This window comes from Onychomys torridus, chromosome 13 (assembly GCF_903995425.1).
Source record: "Onychomys torridus chromosome 13, mOncTor1.1, whole genome shotgun sequence".
NCBI lineage: Eukaryota > Metazoa > Chordata > Mammalia > Rodentia > Cricetidae > Onychomys > Onychomys torridus.
Window position 1 is genome coordinate 62,649,901 of NC_050455.1, and position 18,569 is coordinate 62,668,469.

The window sequence follows — 18,569 nt, forward strand, 5'->3', positions numbered from 1 at the left end:
AAGCCTGTTCTTAATGGAAACTCTGTCCATTTCTTGTTCTTGTCCTATCCCTTCCGCTTTCCTACCATGATATGCACACCTCCCGAACCCTTTACCCTTCTATCTCTCCCTCTTTCTTTCTTCTCTCTCTCCCTCCCTATCAAATAAAACTCTTGACTGAGCATTGTCTGCATGGCATCTCTGTCTCTCACCTGCCAAGGGGCACTTGGTTCTATCAGCCAGCATGTGTATATCATAATATTGGCACCCAATGTGAGGCTATTTATTATGCGGCATTGTTTACCATGTGAGAGTAACTCAAGGTACAACAAAACCCACCATAAGAGTTTATTAAGGAAAGAGGATAGGTGTAAAGAGGTTCATAGGTCTATAGAAATGACAGGTGTGGGAAGGAGGGGAGGAATGAATTGAATCTGATTTATTGCCACCGCCCCCCCCCCACCCCAGCATGCACATATGGTCCTATGTGGCTGCATGCAAATTACGTAATCTCACGGTGCATGTATTACGTAGGACATAAGGCCCTGGAATGACTAAGCATCTTGCCTGGCTGCTGGACAACACATATAGGGTCATGTAGCTAGGGGTGGGGTGGGGTGGTGGCTAAGAATCCTAACACTTTTAAGTGTAGCTAGGGGTATTGCAGGAACAGATCATCTAAAATAAAATTGATTAAGCAGGCGGCAGTTATTTTAGTACATTTTTGATAGGCTGAGGTTTTAGTCTTTTCCTCTTTGGACATATTTGGGTAAGTTTCGAATGGGGAAGGAAGGTTGTAGTGTGAGACCAAAGCACCTCCATCTTAATAAGGCCTCCATTTTGTAAGCCTCTACATTCTAGGTGTAGGTTCCTGGAACCGTTGACCCAAATTCCAGGAACCTGAAAGTACAAAGTATAGGATATCAAGTTAACCATCTAGTAGTGACTGTTGAACTATGGAATGTCCCCATCCGCAGGCAGCCAATGAGAAATGCTGACAAAACCACCCACTCAGCAGTAAGATGAAGATAAGGCTTCTGGAAAGTCCGTAGAAATGAGCAAATCAGAAATGTACCCGTACCGAAATTCTTTGCTGCTGTAATCCTATGGTTTTTGTCTTTAAAAACTATGTTCAATTCAGGCTGAGCACCTATTCCATCGTCCGCTGGGTCGGGTGTGCTTGCTGAGGTCCCTGACTAGGCTTGTATTGTGCCCGAATAAAGCCTTGCTTTTGCATTCCAGAATGCTCGACTTCCGTGGTCTCTCTGGGGGGGTCTCTATCTGGGCACAACAGTAGGAACTGTCCTTATTGGTCATTGCTTTGAGATACTGTGACGCGGAATCAGGCCTTGTCCATGCTCTCTCCATTGTCCCTGCTATCAGGGGAGCTGTTGATTAATAGCCCTTTAAGAAACAGAAACTTGCCAGGCCGATGGTGGCGGGCTATGGTGGTGCATGCCTTTTTTTTTTTTTTTTTTTTTTTTTTGCCGGAGCTGGGGACCGAACCCAGGGCTTTGCGCTTGCTAGGCAAGCGCTCTACCACTGAGCTAAATCCCCAGCACTTGGGAGGCAGAGGCAGGTGGATCTCTGAGTTCGAGGCCAGCCTGATCTACAAAGCAAGTTCCAGGAAAGGTGCAAAGCTACACAGAGAAACCCTGTCTCAAAAAACCAAAAAGAAACAGCAACTTGGACCTGAAGGACTCCATTTTAGGCTCTATCCCAGTAGAGAAATGTATTTCTGCTTAGTGGAAAAATATTTCTGCTTAGCTCTTACAGAAGGCTTCTACGTTGTAAAGCTAGCCCGCAGCTCTTGCAAAAATAAGCTGCTTGTGGCAGAACCACCTTGCAAAACCACCTAAAAGGCACAAGATCCAGCCGGATGGCTGAACTCCGAGCGACCCCACTCTCCCACCCATGTGTGGTCCAGCCAGATGGCTGAACTCCGAGCGACCCCACTCTCCCACCCATGTGAGCCAGCCGGATGGCTAAACTCCGAGCGACCCCACTCCCCCACCCATGTGAAACTGCCCTATAACAAGCCTGCAAGCTTGAGCTTCGGGGTCTTCAGTCCCAAGCTTGACTGATTGACCTGTGTGCACGCGTACAATAAACTGTTTCTGTGTGACCCGATATCGGAGTGAAGCTTCTGGTTTCAGCGCCGACTCTAACAGACCCAGTTTGTAAAATGGAGGAAGTTTAAACCTCTTACAGTCAACTGGCCAAAATTCAGCAAATTGGATTATTTTGAGTCTGAGTGATCTTTCCCAGTGGTCTGCAACCCTGTAACACCACAACCCAACAGGGCCAAGGAGCTGTTGGGTGAAGCACACAAATGGAGTCAGGTTAAAGCAAAACGGGTTACCTTGGTCAGTTCACCATCCCCTCCCACTGGGCCTTGGAGGGATGGGCAAGCTCTCACTTGGCACCCTCATTCCCTGCTTCTGCACCATGCCCTCCTCCCTGGTTCCCAAGGAAGGAACCTGGCCAGGGTGCAGAGAACCTGGAAGTTCCAGGAAGTAGTGGGTACCAATCCTGAAGAAGGTAGTCACAGGAACAAAGGAGGGGTGTCTCCTAGGAAAGGAAGTGGACAGACACAAGCTGGGCGACCACATGCCTGCTGTTTGTGGAGACAAAAACTAAGAGCGAGAACGAGCTGCCCAGGCCGTCCACGCCCCCTTGTGTTGGGACTGGACGGCGCCCACGCTCTAGGGACGTGCAGAGTGGGAAGGACGCAGATTGGGGAGCTCGGGGCGCAGGCGCACAGGTCAAGGGACCCCGTGCGGGCTGCGGATGTCGTCAGCGCGCAGGCGCAGCAGATCCCGGGCAAACCGCGCGCCCCACTGAAGCGGCAGTACGCAGGCGCTGGAGCCACCCCACTGAGGGCAGGCGTGTCAGGGTTGCACACAGGTTCTGTTCACGGTCGGAGCCCGAAAGGCAGCCCGTGGGTTTCCGGTTCCGGGAGTAGCCAACGGCTGCGGAGGCCACAACTAGTGCTAAGGAGGAGGCTGCGGTGGAAGAGGAAGGAGGAGAAGAGTGGAGCAGGCGGGACGCGCGGGCGGGATCCTCCCCATGGGTCCACGGGCCTAGAGCGCTGGAGGCTGCGTGCCTCGTGTCAAGCTGGTGAGACAGCCGTGGGAGTGCAAGTATAGCGAGAGCTCAGGAGGAGGCTGGGAGGAATTGAGGCTCCCGATCGCTAGCGGGGATACGCGCAGGGCCCTGCGGCCAGGAGGAGGAATGGCGTCTTCTGCACATTGAAAGAGAGAGCCGGGGAAACTGGGCAGAAGAGGGGAAGGGAAGGAATGTGGTTCGGGGGCTATGACAGCAATGTCGAGGTTCTGGGACGAGGAGGGAGAGCAATGGAAGAGATCAGAACGTTCAGACAGGCATCCGGCGTCCAGGTGAACAGGGTTAGAAATGGGGACCCAAAGCTGACAGGGAGGAGACGAGGCCCGCGAGACGGGACGGGAGAAATAGCAGGGTTAGAATTGTGAGGGACTCGGAGACTCGTGGAGGACAAAAAAGAAGGAGAACGTCAGAAGACGGACACAGATGGTATCGTCCTGGAAAACACAAGCCGAAATTGGGAGGCAGGTCACTTATGTGAAGGAACCAGGAAGTTTCACAGGACGATAAGAGAAATCGAGAATGGCAAAGTTAGGGGGAAGAGTAGTTAACACTGGCTGGAGGGGTGAGGGGTGAGATTGGAGAGGACTTGTGGGTCAGAATAATGAGGGAAAAGAAGTTCTGGGGAGAGCCCTTGGGTTTAAGAGGAAGACCCACGGGAGGCTTCCAGGCCGAGGAATGGGAAGAATGAGGGGGTCCTGATAGATGGAGTTGGGGGCTTTCATGCACGTAAATGCAGCTGAAACACTGAGAGACATTGGGAACTCAGGTCAAGGAAAGTTGAAATGAGGTTAAACTCAAGTAGGGGGCTGAAGAGAAGAGAAATAGGGGTCTCATACCCAGAATAGGAGCAACTTGTCTCCTCAGACAGACTGAGTAGTCTGCACCATGGAAGTATGTGTGCAGGTCTGGGGCAGGTATTAAAGGAAACAGGACTTTTGTGGCCTGGACAGTTCCCCACTTTCTAGAGCCTCAATTTCTTCCATGCTCTACCTGCTTCCAATCCTGCAGGCTTCTGTTCTTTTCCTGAAGCATCTATGGCTGAGGACTGGCAGGACTGCCCAGCCCTGGGCCCTGGCTGGAAGCGACGTGAGGCCTTTCGAAAGTCAGGGGCTTCTTGTGGACGCTCAGACATCTATTATCAGAGGTAATGGGTGGGTTGTGGACAGTGTTCAGGAGTGGGGCCTAGTTAGTAATTAAACGGATGGAGTTCAAATTGTGCATGTAGTCGGTCCATATTAAAAGTTTTGTGTTCTCACAGCCATCTATTCTTAATAAAGTTTATTTGACCAAAGTCAATATTCACAGTGCATTTGTGATTATTCACAGACACACATGGGGCAGCTAAAGATTTGACTTGTCTAGTGCTTGCATTCCCAATCAGTTGAACAAGAACCTTTGTTTCCGTTTGGACTGCAAATCGGGCATCCTTTCTGTTGTCTATTTAGTGCCATTGTTTTCTTGCCAGATTTGTTGCTTAAAATGACTCCCAGATAAAGTGCTGAAGGTTTTCTAGTGTTCTGAGTGCAAGAAGACAGTCATGTGCCTTTTCTCCTTGTCAGATAAGTTTCTTCGATGAATTGCATGTACTATCTGCTTGGGTTACAATGTTAAGACTCAGAAACAGTGCATCCCAAAAGAGAAGAGGAATCTTGCTGGGATTGTGTGAGGCCGCTCTGGGAAGAACAGAAACTAACATCTGTAGTACTTGATGAAGTGTCAGAGGAGTTGGGAAAGCTAAATCTGTAGATCCGTGAACTGACAGTCAGTAAAGCATAGTGAACAGCATTGTTGTCAAGAAGGCCAAAGACCTATTAGCCAGCATTAGGAAAATGTAAACCATTTTAGCTGCTTCTGGCTGGCTTGCGTGGTTCATAAGGTGATATGACATAAAGGCCTTAAACTTGTGATACAGGTTCGGTACATCAGGTGTCTTCAGAAAAACAGAACCAAAACACTGGCAGACAAATGTAAACAAAACATCCTCTGAAGCCAGTGGCCCTTAATCATTAACCGTTCATGGAGTCATTTGTAAGAAACAAATGTTATAGTGTCTTGAACACATAAAACAAGACTGTGCATTGATGAGCTGCTGAAAATGTGGTGGGCATGCTGGAACCTACTGTGTATTTCCTGTGGGAGCAGTGGTTCTTGTTTCATAAATTCAGGGTGTTTGTAGCAACCTCCTAATACATAATTACTACATATAATGGGAATTGACTGTAAATACATTAACCTTGAAGTTCAGAAGCATATGTTAGAATGTATTTGTGATAGAGCTATTAATATTTCTCCACCCTTCCTGTTTATCTGAGTTGCCATTTTCCTAGAAGAATGTAATACAATTTCAGATAGTTTTCATTATGTTTATAACTTTTTTTCACCTATGAAATTTTATAAAAATTTCAAAACTTAAAAGTAATTGTCAAAAGATATATATTTCTCAGAATAGTAAATTGGTTCATTAGTTTTGTGGATGCTGGCAGGAAATGTGATACTTATGGGCCAAAGATAAAAAAGCTTCTCACAGTAGTATCAGAACCAAAAATATCTGTTTCTGACATTTCCCAGAATCCCAGTTCCCATTGGGCTAAGTAGCATATGTGCTGCACTGTCTATTGGAAAGACGCCTGTCTATTTGAGCATAGGTAATCAAGTAGCAGTATAATAAGCATGCTGCGCTTTCCCTGGAAGGGAACCTTTTCTGAAGTGACTTGTTTTTACAAACAACGAGAAGATAGTTTGTTTCAAGAGATATTGAATGAATGCCTCTCACAATTTTTGCAGAAGTGAAAATCCTGGAGTGTCACCCCTCAACATTACCTATGTATACTTTGTATTGAATATAGTTTCATTTTCATGTTTTAAAAAATGCCCGTTACAAGCTTTTATGCTCATTCATTTGGTATGTAATACATAACATATTTAAGTACTGGGTACTTGTCTAGTGTTCATGAAGTCTTGAGTTTGATTTCTAGCACTACATAAACTAAGTGTGGTAGTACACTTCTGAAATCCTAGCACTGGGGTGGAAGAGGCAGGAGGATCAGAAGTTCTAGGTCATCTTTCTTCACATAGGAGTTTCAAAGTTCTCTAGGTTAAAATGATATCCCTATCTCAAAGCAGAACAAAACAAAATACATATTTACATGTTACTTAATATGTGTTTTCTGTCGATTTTTACTCATATTTTCAACACTAATAGTGTTACAGGTTGTAAGTATGTTTGTGTGTCTTTATTTTTATTCATTTTTTGAGATAGGGTCTCTTTCTACAGAGCCTTGGCTATACTGGAACTCATTGTGTAGACCAGGCTGGCCTTAAAACTCACAGAGATCCATCCACCCTTCTTTGCCTCCCAAGTGCTGAGATTAAAGGCATGTGCCACCATGCGCTGCCTATTTATGTGTCTATATACAGTTACCAATAGTAATACAGTTTGAGAAATATATAGTGAATGCAGTTACACAAACTCAGGTGGTATAATACACTACATTATATACCTAAGTCAAATATTCATATAGTGACACTTGCTTACTAGGACTGATATATTCTGAGAAACACGTTATTTAATGATTTTTCATGTGAAAATCATAGATTATAAAACTAGGACATGTGGTGTCATTAGACAATATTATCTTATGGGACTGTTGTGTATATGCAGTTGATTATTGACGAGAGCATCATTGGATACCATATAATTATATACGCTATGGAATATGCTCCTATGCTGAACAAAAATAATGAGATGAAATCAAACATGAGAGAATTATGAAGTCAAAAGAAGCAGTAGCCATTTAATTATATTAGGTTACTACTAGTCTAACATTGCAGTTTCACAGTACATTAATTTTTTTTGTTAAGTAGGACTCTAAAATAATGATAAGAATCACTAAGTTTATAAACCAGTAATTGTAATTATTATTAATCAAGCATGTAGTATACACCAGTGTGCAATACACTAGGCTTGTTTACTCTTATATATACCACTTGTGTATATATTTTTGTATACACCACTACAGGTGCCTGAATAATGTTTTGTGTTATGACATTAATATTATTACAGAATTGCCAGATAATAGAATTTCCCCCTGTAATTATAATTTTATGTGATTACCATAGAATATGTGATGTCAGGATTCAAAATGAGGTTCACAGTTATATTATTCACATTTGTATGCATGCTGATATTTATATTCATATTTTGTATTCCTGTTACTTATATTGAAGGACTTGGGTGAGGCTCACAGGCTGAATCCAGACTGCTTCCTACATCTTCCCAGATCTGTGGGGATGTTCTGTGGGTGGCATGACATTAGTGCCATCTTGGTGCCAATTGGTTCTGGTTCATTCTCAGTCCCACAGGAGAGAAGATTCGAAGCAAAGTTGAGCTGACTCGATACCTGGGCCCTGCATGTGATCTTACCCTTTTCGACTTCAGACAAGGCATCTTGTGCTATCCAGTTCCCAAGGTACTTCACAATGTCAGTGTCTGTGCAGAGGCAACTGAGTCACATGACACCTGTGTACGGACTCACATTCTTGCTGTCTTCACCTCCAGACCCATCCCTTGCCTGCCCCCAGCAAGAAGAAAAAGAAGCCTTCTAAACCAGCCAAGGCTAAGAAATGTCAGGTTGGGCCACAGAAGAGTGAGGTCAGGAAGGAGACTCCACGGAATGAGCAGAAGGCTGGCGCTCGTGCTGGCGCTGCCTCAGGCACAGCCCCAGGCCCAGCCCCAGCCCCAGCCCCAGCTTCATTACCTGCACTTGGGTGAGTGTTGGCTTAATGTGAGCCATGTGGGTGAGGCTTGCGACTGGCAGCCCTGCAGCAGTCTGCTCTTTTCCCTTCAGGTGCTGTGAGAATTGTGGGATCCACCTCTCATGGGATGGTATCAAAAGGCAGAGGCTGAAAGCGTTGTGCAAAGACTGCCGAGGTGAGTAAGTCCCGAGGGAGTGGGAGACAGACCACATATTAGAGCCAGTGGCAGGCTAGGCTGGAGGGTGTATGGTACCTGTCAGGATAGAGGCTTTGGGCATGTATGGCATCAGCCTGTGGTGCCACTCGATTGGCATAGGTAGAATGGTGAAAGTCAGGCTTAAGGTAGGAGCTGAAGCCATGTGTCTGTGTCTGCTGCTCCCTTCCCATTTCTCTCCTTTCTTCTCCCACCAGCACAGAGAATTGCCTTCAACCGAGAACAGAGAATGTTTAGGGTAAGAACCACATGTCTCCTTACAGTCTACAAGGGAGCAGGATATGATAGGACTGATGGAGCGTTTGGGATTGATGACAGGTCTACCAGGCATGATAGGTTGGTTTTGTTGTTGTTGTTGTTGTTGTTTTTTAAATAGAGACTTGGCTGTTGGTTTGTTTGTAGATGTAATGGTGGGAACTGATGGGTTGTCAGTAGACACAGGGATGAATTTAACAGAGCTCTGGTAGAAGGCATAGGAGTTGTCTTGATGTTGGCAAGCTAAGCAGTAGTTTAGTAGCTATAGGAAGAAGGCTAATGGGGAGACTTGTAAGTCCAGCAAACGTTTGGAAGGGCGGTGGTTGTGGAGCCCCTTCCTAGGCTTCTAACCTTACCCCAACCATTGCTGACAGAGAGTTGGCTGTGGAGAGTGTGCGGCTTGCCTGATAAAAGAAGACTGTGGGGCCTGCTCCATCTGCCGCCTGCGGCTGCCCCATGACGTGGCCTCAGAGCTCTTCTGCAAGTGTGAGCGAAGACGCTGCCTCCGGATCGTGGAGAAGGTGAGTCAGTCAGGTGATGTGGGTCAAGGCTCTGCTCAAGCCCTGGCCTTCAAGGCCCTGACCCCATAGGTCACCACTCGGGCTCCCCCCACAGAGCCGAGGGTGTGGAGTGTGCCGGGGTTGTCAGACCCAAGAGGACTGTGGCCGGTGCCGAGTCTGCCTTCGCCCAGCCCGCCCTGGTCTCAAGCGCCAGTGGAGGTGTTTGCAGCGGCGCTGCTTCTGGGTGAGTCAGGCTGGAGGGGCCACTGCTGCTGGAGCTCATTCTGCTGTTACATTTACCACCGCTGCTGCTGCTGCTGCCGCTGCCGCTGTTGCTGCTGCAGTTGCTTCCTCCCGGTGTGGCTTTGCCTGCCTCATGTCTTCTTTTCTTTTCTATCCATGCTCACCTCCTTGGTTCTGCCTACCTGCCTTTCTCTGCCAGCACTTTGCTCACCGCTTCCGTGGTCACCCTCAAGGATGTCACCAGTGCCCTCCTCAGGTTGTGGTTTCCCCTACTGTGAGTGCACACTCGTCCTGACCAGTCATTGCATGCTTTCTGCACTCCCTGGGGGTCCTGGGTCTACCTGGTACCACCAAGCCTCAACTGTCTTTCTGCTTCTAGGGTAAGCGTGACCGTCGTAAGAGCAGCTCGAAGGCGGCTGCCCGGCATCACTCCCGAGCTCAGCCACTGCCTCCACTTCCTGCATCCCAGCACCCAGAACCCACGGAGCTGGTAAGGCCCTGGTGGGCAGGGGGAAGGCACAACCCTAAACTTACAGACCTGCCCTGACCCCAACACATTTGCCTCTGCAGCGCATCAGCGACCTAGCGCCCACATCACCTGCTGAGCTCATCTATTACTGTGTAGACGAGGACGAGCTAGTGAGTGGCCCCACCTTACCTGGGTAAACCTAGACGCTCCTGATGCTTCTTTAACCCCAAGGAAGCAGATGCTGTAATGGTAGTAGGGAGTAATAGTGAGCACTAGATGGGAAAAGCAATTACCGGGGAAAGAAAGAGGAAAGGGTTAGCAGTACAGTGCTTTCTGTCAGATGGACCAGCATCAGTGGCTAGTGCAGGACAAGCAGGCCGAATTGTGGCACTCACAAGGGTGCAGGTAATCATGTTTGCGTAGAGTGAGTCAACGCAGCTGGCAGTGATGATGAGGACGGATGGCAGTGATGAGGACGGATGGCAGTGAGGGCCCGAGACGTTGTCTTGATCGCAGGTGCTCTGATGATGCAGTAATGGAGCGGCCTCAGTCCTGATGTCTCGGAGGCCAGGTGGCACAGTAATCGTGGCACATTTTGAAGTCGCAGATGCCTAGGAGAGTTAGCAGGCTGAGCCTCGTCTGTAGATAGCTCCTCCACGGGGCTAGAGGAACAGTACTGCAGTGGGTGTTGAGGATGGCCTCTCCTAGTCCTAGTGACAGTAGCACCGTTCCCCTCCACCCCAGCAGCCCTACACGAACCACCGGCAGAACCGCAAGTGCGGGGCCTGTGCAGCCTGCCTACGGCGGATGGACTGTGGCCACTGTGACTTCTGCTGCGACAAGCCCAAATTCGGGGGCAGCAACCAGAAGCGCCAGAAGTGTCGTTGGCGCCAGTGCCTGCAATTTGCCATGGTGGGTGGGGCAGGAAGGGTTAGGTGGATGGGCTAGGTTGGGCCCAGCCCACCCCCGTTTTTGGGAGTAGTGGGCAGGCCTGGTAGATGGGTGGGTGGTGTAGTGACTGTAGTTGAGGATTAGTAGATACTGTGCTGGGGTAAATGAGTCCAGCTGTACTGCCGTTGCAAACAGGAGATTGATTAGCAGGTTCAGTGGTGAGAGCTCATGTAGGCAGCAGGTTCTGTGCCGGGTCTGATGGGAAGTTAGCAGGTACATTGAGTAAGGCAGGGTGGGTAGGGTCAGATGGCACCAGGTTGACCACACCACCCAATCTTTCTCACAGAAGCGGCTGCTGCCCAGTACTGGGTCAGGGTCTGAGGAGAGAGCAAGATTGCCTCCATGTCACCCTTGTCGAAAGAGGCCTGGTTCTCCTCGACGACCCCATCTGAGCTCTCCCTCAAAGGCCCCTTTGGCTGTGCTCACAACCCCAGCAGGTCCTGCCCAGGCTTCAGCAAAGCAGCAAGCAGGTAGAGGCTTTGTGCTGTCTCCACCTGACACAGACTTTGTGTTTTTACAAGAGGGTGCCAGCAGTCCTGTGCAGGTGCCTGGCCCTGCTGCAGCTTCTTCAGAAGCCCCATTACAGGTAAGGGTCTCCTCCCGCTGCTCCAGACTCCACCCAGCCTTGGGCCTCGGAGCTGAGACTAAGGCTGCTGTCCCCCTCCTTTATGCAGGAGGACCAGTGCTGTGCCCAGAGTTGGGGTGTAGCCATGCCCCAGGTGAAGCAAGAGAAGACGGATGCCCCAGAGGAGTGGACAGCAGGCACAGCCTTCCTGACCTCTTCAACACTGCAGCCTGGCTACCCTAGCAAGGTTAGCGAGGTAGTGTCCTATGGATGCCATTCAGGTAGTCTGTAAACAGACTTATAGTGAGTCCTGATGGTGGCACTGTGAATAGTGATGGCGTGCTGATGGGGACCATTCTCTTGAATTACCCAGCATGTCTAGCAGGTGCCTTACTCTCCATTGGCAGCTGAGTTTGCCTGCTATAATGCCCAGCTCCCAGGAGACTGAAGATCGTTGAGGAATTGGAAAGGTTCATAGGCAGAGAGGTGGCATTTAGTGATAACAGCAAGGTCTGTCTGCATAATGGGTTAGCTAAAAACTTTGCCTCAGCCTGGCCCTGTTCTAACTGCTGCCCTTCTTCATTCTTCTAGGCAGTAGACTCAGACCTTCCACCCGTGAAACAAGAGCCCCCTGGCCCTGAGGAGGGTATAGAAGGAAACAGAGAAGATTATGTCTCTGAATCAGCCCCAGAGGAGGAGGCAGGAGGGGTTGGCACACCAGTGGTCAGTGCTGGGGGATGTTGCCGCCCTACCCTGACCTTGCCTTCTCTCCTCCTGTCATGCTGACCCATGGTGTTAATTCTTCCCTAGATCACGGAGATTTTCAGCCTGGGTGGAACCCGTCTCCGGGATGCAGCAGCCTGGTTGCCAAGGTGTGCCCCATAGAGTTAGGTGTGGGGATGAGTGGGTGCTGGCCAGGTGTGGGCCCTGAGTTTTAAGCCTAGGGTCAGCGAGTTGATTTGGTACAGAGGGACATAAAGGCCTGCAACCATTACAGTGCACAACCAGTGAGGGAGTGTGTGTGTGTGTGTGTGTGTGTGTGTGTGTGTGTGTGTATATGTATGTGTGTGCGTGCATGTGCGCGCACACGCACGCAGCACTGTAAGCTTGCTCCTGAGACCCAGCCTGTTGGTATTCCAGGGCTCTCTTCTTGGGGAAGGAACACAAGGACTGATGCTCCATGATGAGAGTTGAAAGAAAAAAGACAAAGTGAGGCTGGTCCTCAACTCCCTAAGAAAATCCTTTTAAGAATCAGACTTGATGTAATACATTCTTACTCAGAAGATCACCATTTGTGGTCTTGAAGGCCTTTGAAGTCTCCACGAGCCCATTATTGGGCGAGCTGTCCCTGATGATGGGAAGAATGTGTATCACACAGATGACATTGGACTTGCCCAAGCAATAGAGTTGGTTAAGAGATTGGGCTTTAAGTGACTCTGTGAGCTGAGTCTGTGTGTAGCTGTGTGATTTCAAGGGTATCCCCCACTTCCTAGAATAGCCTCTGTGGGTAGATTTGGGCTCTGCATCCAAACCTTTCCTGTTGAGTTGACTGTTTGAGATGCTGTGTAGAACTGTCCCCATATGTCTAGTGACAGAAGTGAGGAGGGGACCATTGTAGTGGGAGGACCACCCCCATGGTTAAAAATCTCTTTGCCCAAGCACCTAGATTCCTTGGTTCCCACACACCAGTTTTAACTGCTAGAAACTTGCCAGTGTACCTTGTAGATAGCGGGTGGAGATGACTGAGACTCTGCCTGGTGTACAGCAGTTGGGGACCTCCACCGGTGATGATACTGCAGGCTGTGAGGCTTATCTCCAAGGAGATGCAGGAGCTTATGATTTTCTGGAAGATGAAATTGTTTCCTCTTAACAAAGAAGTGCTGTACTGTTTGCTTGCTAGTCTTTAGAAGAAAGAAAAGTGAGTATAGGTGAAAAAGGAGAAATTGATGCAGGTGCAGTATAGTAGGAAATGGTTTTGTGATGCTATTTTATACGTGGCAAACCTCATTCAACAGACAGACCTGCTCCCTCTTCTCTAGGTCCAAGGACCTTAAAAATCCTGAAGCTAAAATGCAGTAGACTGGAGGCCTCTGCTGACTGTAGGCCTGAAGGTGATATTTGCAGATCGGCTTTATGAGAATCAACCCTGGGAGTTGGGCTAGGCCGTGGTTTGGTTGCAGAGCTTGTTTATGAATCAACCCTAGGAGAAAATCCTGCAAGCACAATCGAGGAACAGGCCTGCCCAGTCCTGGAAGCTTAGCAGCAGCAGCTGGAGAGGAAGAGACAGAGTACAAGGCTGGGAGAACGTCTGCTCCTCCAAGGGTCTCAAGGCGATGAGAAGTTGGATGTAGGCAGGGAGGGATATACCTGAAGCTGACAGACAGCTCAGACAAGCCGTCTTCATAACTGTTGGTTGGTGGCTTCTGCATGAGACCTGGCAGTGCGTCTGAACACTTTCTCAGGGAAACAGCAGTTGAAATGCTATGGAATAAAGGAGGAAAAGGCATTGCTTGGTGAGCTCCTCCTGTGGAGCCACTTCCTAAACCCTTGCAGTAGTCCTTAGGAAGACAGTGAGTGACAGTGTGCACTTTTGCAGGTGGGTAAACAGACTCAGAGAGATGAATATTCCCAGTGTCCAACAGCTAGTGTTGGTAGAGTCTAGAAACACATCAGGCTATAACAGCTCTATTCATTAATCCACTAAACTGTCAATTACAATCTTTTGTGCAATAATGTATATTACAGTAACAGTTTTAGTAACTCTGAAAATAGCAGTGGATCACTATGAATATGCTAAGATATCCTTTACACTTTTGCCTCCATTGTGGTTTAGGGATTCCAAGACTGTGGGTGGATAGGGTCACCTGGTCAGAGCATTGGTTCATTTAGAATCTAGATTCCCTGCAGGCCCTGGATGCTGCATAGGATCCCTGAATCCCCAAAGTGTGTTCTTCCCCACTGCTGGCTGACAGTTTACTTGAGCCCAGATGGTCTCACTTTGGCCGGGGCAGTGCTGGAACTAAAGCTGTCAGCCTGGCCCGTCTTTTTCTGGTAGAACTAAAGCTGTCAGCCTGGCCCATCTTTTTCTGGTAGTGTCTTTTCTCTGATAACTTTTGTACTTGTTTCCTGCCCTTAGCCCACATGTCTGTTAGGAGGCTGAATGAATTTATGCACTGAGTCCTGCCCTAGGGCCGGACTTGGCTCAGCCTTACCTCACTTTCTATCCTTAAAATGCCAAAAAGATATATAATTGGTTGCTTAGCCAGCTTTAAGGGGCTAGGACTGAGTGCCTCGTCATACTTTGGGTCCTGTGTGCCCCTTTGCTTTAGCCTAGCCCCAGCCCTGCTGCTCTGGGTAATTCAGATGGGGATTACTCATCTCTTATTTCCACCTCACAAGGCACAGTTCTCTCCCACCCTCTACTCTTCCTTTGCCCTGCTTTGTCTACTTCTGTCCTGGAATCATACTGCTTTTTAACCCCCAGAGCACATCACTTGTCCCTAGTATTCTGGTAATTCTGACAGTGATGTTCTAAGAGTAATGTCTTTGGCTGGCATTTGACTTGTGAATGAAGATTCTGATTACTTTGTTTTAACTAGGGTACAGTCAAAAGCTCAGAACCACTACAAAGAAGAGTGTATGTGTTTTAAGGGAAATTTGGGAGACATTTACATTATATAATTTTGGGAGATAGTTTAATAGCCTCTAAGGCTGTCATTTGTGTATAATGCTGGAACTTAAAAGTATTCAGGACAGGCAGTCAGAAAGGGAAGGTGGATGGACACAAGGGAGCCCATGAACAAGAGTTGGAATTCAAGAAGATGGCCTGGAACCCATGTCAGTGTTTCGTCGTCTCCAGCTTCACTGATGTCTGTGTCCTGCAGAAGCTAGTGTCCTTCCTCAGAGGGAAGGAGCATCTGACCTAGGACTAGAGAAGCTGAAGGAAGACCCCAGGGAAGCTGCAGCAGCTGAAAGTCTGCCTGTAGGACTTGCTGTTCCCCACCAAGGTGAGACAGCAGATTAGTGACCACTTGTATGAACTGCAGCATGCCTGTTTGCCTGCACCAACTCCAACAGCCCGCCGCTGCTTCACTTCTGCTAACCACAATGTTTCTGGATTTTCTTAACTAGAAGTCTGTGGGGATGGATTCTGGGAAACATAGTCTAGTCAAGGTGACATGTTAGAAAGCCACCCTGCCATGATTCAGCTCCCAAAGGTCTCAGCAATCACCTGAGGATAACTGACAGAACTACATTGGGGAAATCGTAAAGACCATGGATTTCATGATGGTCCCAGCAAGCAGAGAAATCCTGTCAAGCTCATCCATAACAGTCTTGCTGGTCTCAGCTGTATTTGTGTTATTCATCCAAGTATTGAAAACTTGGCCCATAGTTATCACTGTACATGATACTGAGGTCTAGAAATGCAATTTTATAAAATGCATCAGCATATATTACAAGTGATACAAAGATCTCCAGTTTATTATGGATGTTGATGCTCAAAATATAGAATCTAGTATACTGTGGAGAAGCCAGTCCTTGTTTGAGTTTTTTTGAGATGCTCTAGAAGTTGGAAACAAGTTAATTGCTTCTATTTCTAAGCTGTTCTATTTTAAAGTTATTTTAAAATAATTTTCTTGTTCTACTTATTGGTTTCTATGTTAGTTTTTTCTTTGAGGAATGTTTGGTGGTGGTAACAGTGTTGACTGCTGTGGAAAACTTGGGATAGTGGGTGGCAAGATGAAGGTCAGTTCTGACATTTCCCTAGGCTTCAGCTTGCCGTAGCTGCAGGCTGAGGCACTGTGTTTGCTATTCATTCACCTTGCAGTCTAAAAGTCTCCTCCAGGCCTGGACTGGTTGAGAAGACCATTGGGGTAGATTCTAAAGCTGGTGCCGGGCACCCTTGGGCAGAGCCTGTGCCAGGAGTCACTCCTGTTGTACAGAGAAGCCGATTCCACTCTTCAGAGGATGGTGGAACAGACTGAGTCTCCTCACCAGGCTCATCACCTGACTGCTCTGCGGTATGAGCTCAGGATGGTGGTGTGATGTCTGCAAGCAGCTGGCTGCCTCTGAGGGTCAGCTTCTCCAGGCCTTGCCAAACTCACAAACAGGACCCCTGTGGCTACATGAATCTCAAGGGTGTGGGGCCGGCATCCCTAATCTCTGGGGTCTTTGACAAATCCTGCTCAAGGGGTTTCCTCCCTTCTGTGGAGAAAATGTGTGCTGGGGGTGAGGGGAGACCCACCCAAAGACCAGCACCTAGAGCTGCTCAGATGAAGGAGCTGCCCCTCTGGACATTGTCAGGAAACCCAGACAGCCTCTTAATTGTTTTCTTTTTTGTTTGTTTCAGGCTACATAAACTGTTAGCAGTAAATGAAAGTGAGTATTTTACTGAACTGCAGTTGAAAGAAGAAATATTGTAGGAGAGAAAAAACAATTATTATTAAGAGAAGAAAGACATTCTTTTGTGGCTGAAAAGCTGAACCCGGAATTCAGGAAATGGAATCCAAATCTAGAGATGTACCGTGTAGAAAACCTGAAGTGGTTGGGTTACAAATCATTAAGCATGCTAATTTTGAAGGGAACCGACCTTCAGAGGGCACACACCCGAGCTGCACTCAGGATGTTAGTGTCCGTCAGTGACTGGCCTTGTTACTGACCCTCCCTCGTCTACTTTTCTGTTCTTCACCCCCCCCCCCACTTAAGAGCAGGGGTACCAAAGCAGATTCTACATTATAACTCCATCTTACTGTTAATGGGAACTACAGCTGTGGTCCCCACAAGTGCTGGGGACAATCTAGTTCCCTGGACTATGTTGCCAGTTTTGCCTGAATTCCTGACTCAAGAATTGAGTAGCTGAACTTGTGATCTGCAAGTACTGGTCCACTCTGATTCCTCCATTCAGACTATCGCATTCAGCCCAGTAAGACTACTGCCCCACCAGTGCATCTGACCTGCCTGCTTCCTGTGTTTACCCAAGTGTAAGCCCGGTTCTCTGTTCAGTGAAGTAGGAAGATTCTCTTCACAGATATTACTGGTTGTGTGGCTCTATATAGCACTTAAGCTCTTTGAGCTTTAATCGATTTCATTATAAAATAAAGCTAATGATACTTTCAGTTCCTTCAACCCTGTAATATTGTTGTCAACCTCAAAGGTTGTTTCTGGAAATACTTTGCAAATTATAAAAAAAAAAAAAAAAAATCAAGCATAAGGTTGCCATGTAATTATTACCACCATCAAGATTAACTTCAAGGTAATAGAAAATTTAACCTTTCCACTCATGGCCCACTAACCCTTCACATGCTTTTAGGTGAATTACAGGTGACAGCTAGCAAACTGGACTGTTTTGACCCTTCAGGTAGAGGTGTGCCCTGTCCGGTCCCATTACTCCGCCCCCCATCCAATGGTGGGGTATCTGGCAGGCCCTGGAGGAAGAGAAGGAGGTGGAGGTGTTCCTGCCAGGGACTGGGCAATGGATGGGCGGGGTGATGACAGCAGAGTGCTCTTATTTGCCAGTGACCAGGGACAACTTCCGCTTGACCCGCCCACCTTCACTAGCCGCTCGCAGGAGGGGTGGTTCACCATGGCAACCGGCGTCTGCGTCTAGGAAGTAGACTCCGCTGGGCGTTGCGGTTCCCGGTCACCGCCACCCCAAGGAGACTTGAAGATGTATAGCCAGCGGTTTGGCACTGTCCCCAGGGAATTTAAAGGCCCCACTCCCAAGGCGGTGATCATAGTAAGTGCAGGGTGTTTGTGCGGGACACATAGGACTTTTTGCATCCAGTGGAGCCTGTCCTGGCTGGGTTCCTTCACCTGGGAAGCAGGTAGATCCCTGATGCAGCCGGTTTTGAGGAAGAAAAGGTTGCTCACCTATCTATCATTCTGCCTGCACCCACCCCATCCTTTTCTACTCCAACCTCTAGCTATAATCACCAGTTAGGATCTTTGTGTTTTTGTTTTTCCTTCAGTCTCCTCCAAAAGGAAAGATCTGACCCCTTGCTATGAGCTTGGCTGTGGGAGCATTATGGAAGGGCACTGGTCCAGGAGGCAGATTCTGGATCTATACTGGCTATGGTTCAATGGCACAAACTTGGATTGCTCTTGTGACCCTATGAAAATAGTCTATAGAACGGGAATTGGGCTTTGAATGATGTTTGTGATCATGGAATGTTCCCTGTGCCCCCTAAATAAGTAAGTAGCTGGTGTTGGACAAAAGTGCCCCTACAGACTGAAAGTAAGCCAGTTAGTTGCCTCCTAGGATGGGCTGGTAATGGTAGGTAATGGCAGCCCATAAGAATGGAATTTAATTTTGCTCGGAATACATACACTCCTTATCCATGCATATGGGATTCTTTATTCCTGCAAACTGGCTTCTACAGACCAGAAAACGTGTACTGTGTAATCAGTTATGGCTGGAACCACTACTGGGTGTATAGCACTAAAGAATATTCAGAGGTAAATCCAGTGACCCTGGGAGTTTTCCCTGCATTAAAAGCCCCATTCATATGATGA

General features: G+C 47.9%; 2 protein-coding genes across 21 annotated transcripts in view; both read left to right on the plus strand.

The window, feature by feature from the left end:
• The first annotated feature begins 2,820 nt into the window (after positions 1–2,820).
• Positions 2,821–17,183, plus strand: Mbd1 (methyl-CpG binding domain protein 1). 20 transcript variants are annotated; one of them, XM_036204430.1, is made up of 18 exons: positions 2,821–3,099; positions 4,114–4,249; positions 7,460–7,574; positions 7,664–7,872; positions 7,953–8,035; positions 8,272–8,312; positions 8,704–8,850; positions 8,945–9,073; positions 9,272–9,346; positions 9,452–9,562; positions 9,643–9,711; positions 10,286–10,453; positions 10,779–11,078; positions 11,167–11,304; positions 11,649–11,780; positions 11,868–11,929; positions 15,886–16,078; positions 16,408–16,469. In XM_036204430.1, the coding sequence occupies exons 2-17, from the start codon at positions 4,140–4,142 to the stop codon at positions 16,040–16,042; spliced, it is 2,046 nt and encodes a 681-aa protein (XP_036060323.1). In that variant the 5' UTR covers positions 2,821–3,099; positions 4,114–4,139; the 3' UTR covers positions 16,043–16,078; positions 16,408–16,469. The 20 variants fall into 20 exon arrangements, with proteins under 20 accessions (XP_036060323.1, XP_036060322.1, XP_036060324.1 ...); XM_036204429.1 differs by having other exon boundaries at positions 15,886–16,475; XM_036204431.1 differs by having other exon boundaries at positions 10,289–10,453; positions 15,886–16,475.
• Positions 17,184–17,297: 114 nt separating this feature from the next.
• The window catches only part of Cfap53 (cilia and flagella associated protein 53), a 56,458-nt gene continuing 55,186 nt past the window's right edge, over positions 17,298–18,569 (plus strand). The window contains exon 1 of the mRNA XM_036204450.1: positions 17,298–17,793. Coding sequence (XP_036060343.1) covers positions 17,725–17,793 — 69 coding nt within the window. The 5' untranslated portion in view covers positions 17,298–17,724. The remainder of the gene's footprint in view (positions 17,794–18,569) is intronic.

What these genes read in the sequence shown, in the direction of transcription:
- Mbd1 (XM_036204429.1), top strand. Translation starts at nt 4,140, where the DNA reads ATGGCTGAGGACTGGCAGGACTGCCCAGCCCTGGGCCCTGGCTGGAAG. An exon ending in ACCCAGAACCCACGGAGCTG is followed by an intron (nt 9,563 to 9,642) that starts GTAAGGCCCTGG and finishes TTGCCTCTGCAG; the next exon opens with CGCATCAGCGACCTAGCGCC. An exon ending in GCAGCAGCCTGGTTGCCAAG is followed by an intron (nt 11,930 to 15,885) that starts GTGTGCCCCATA and finishes TTCACCTTGCAG; the next exon opens with TCTAAAAGTCTCCTCCAGGC.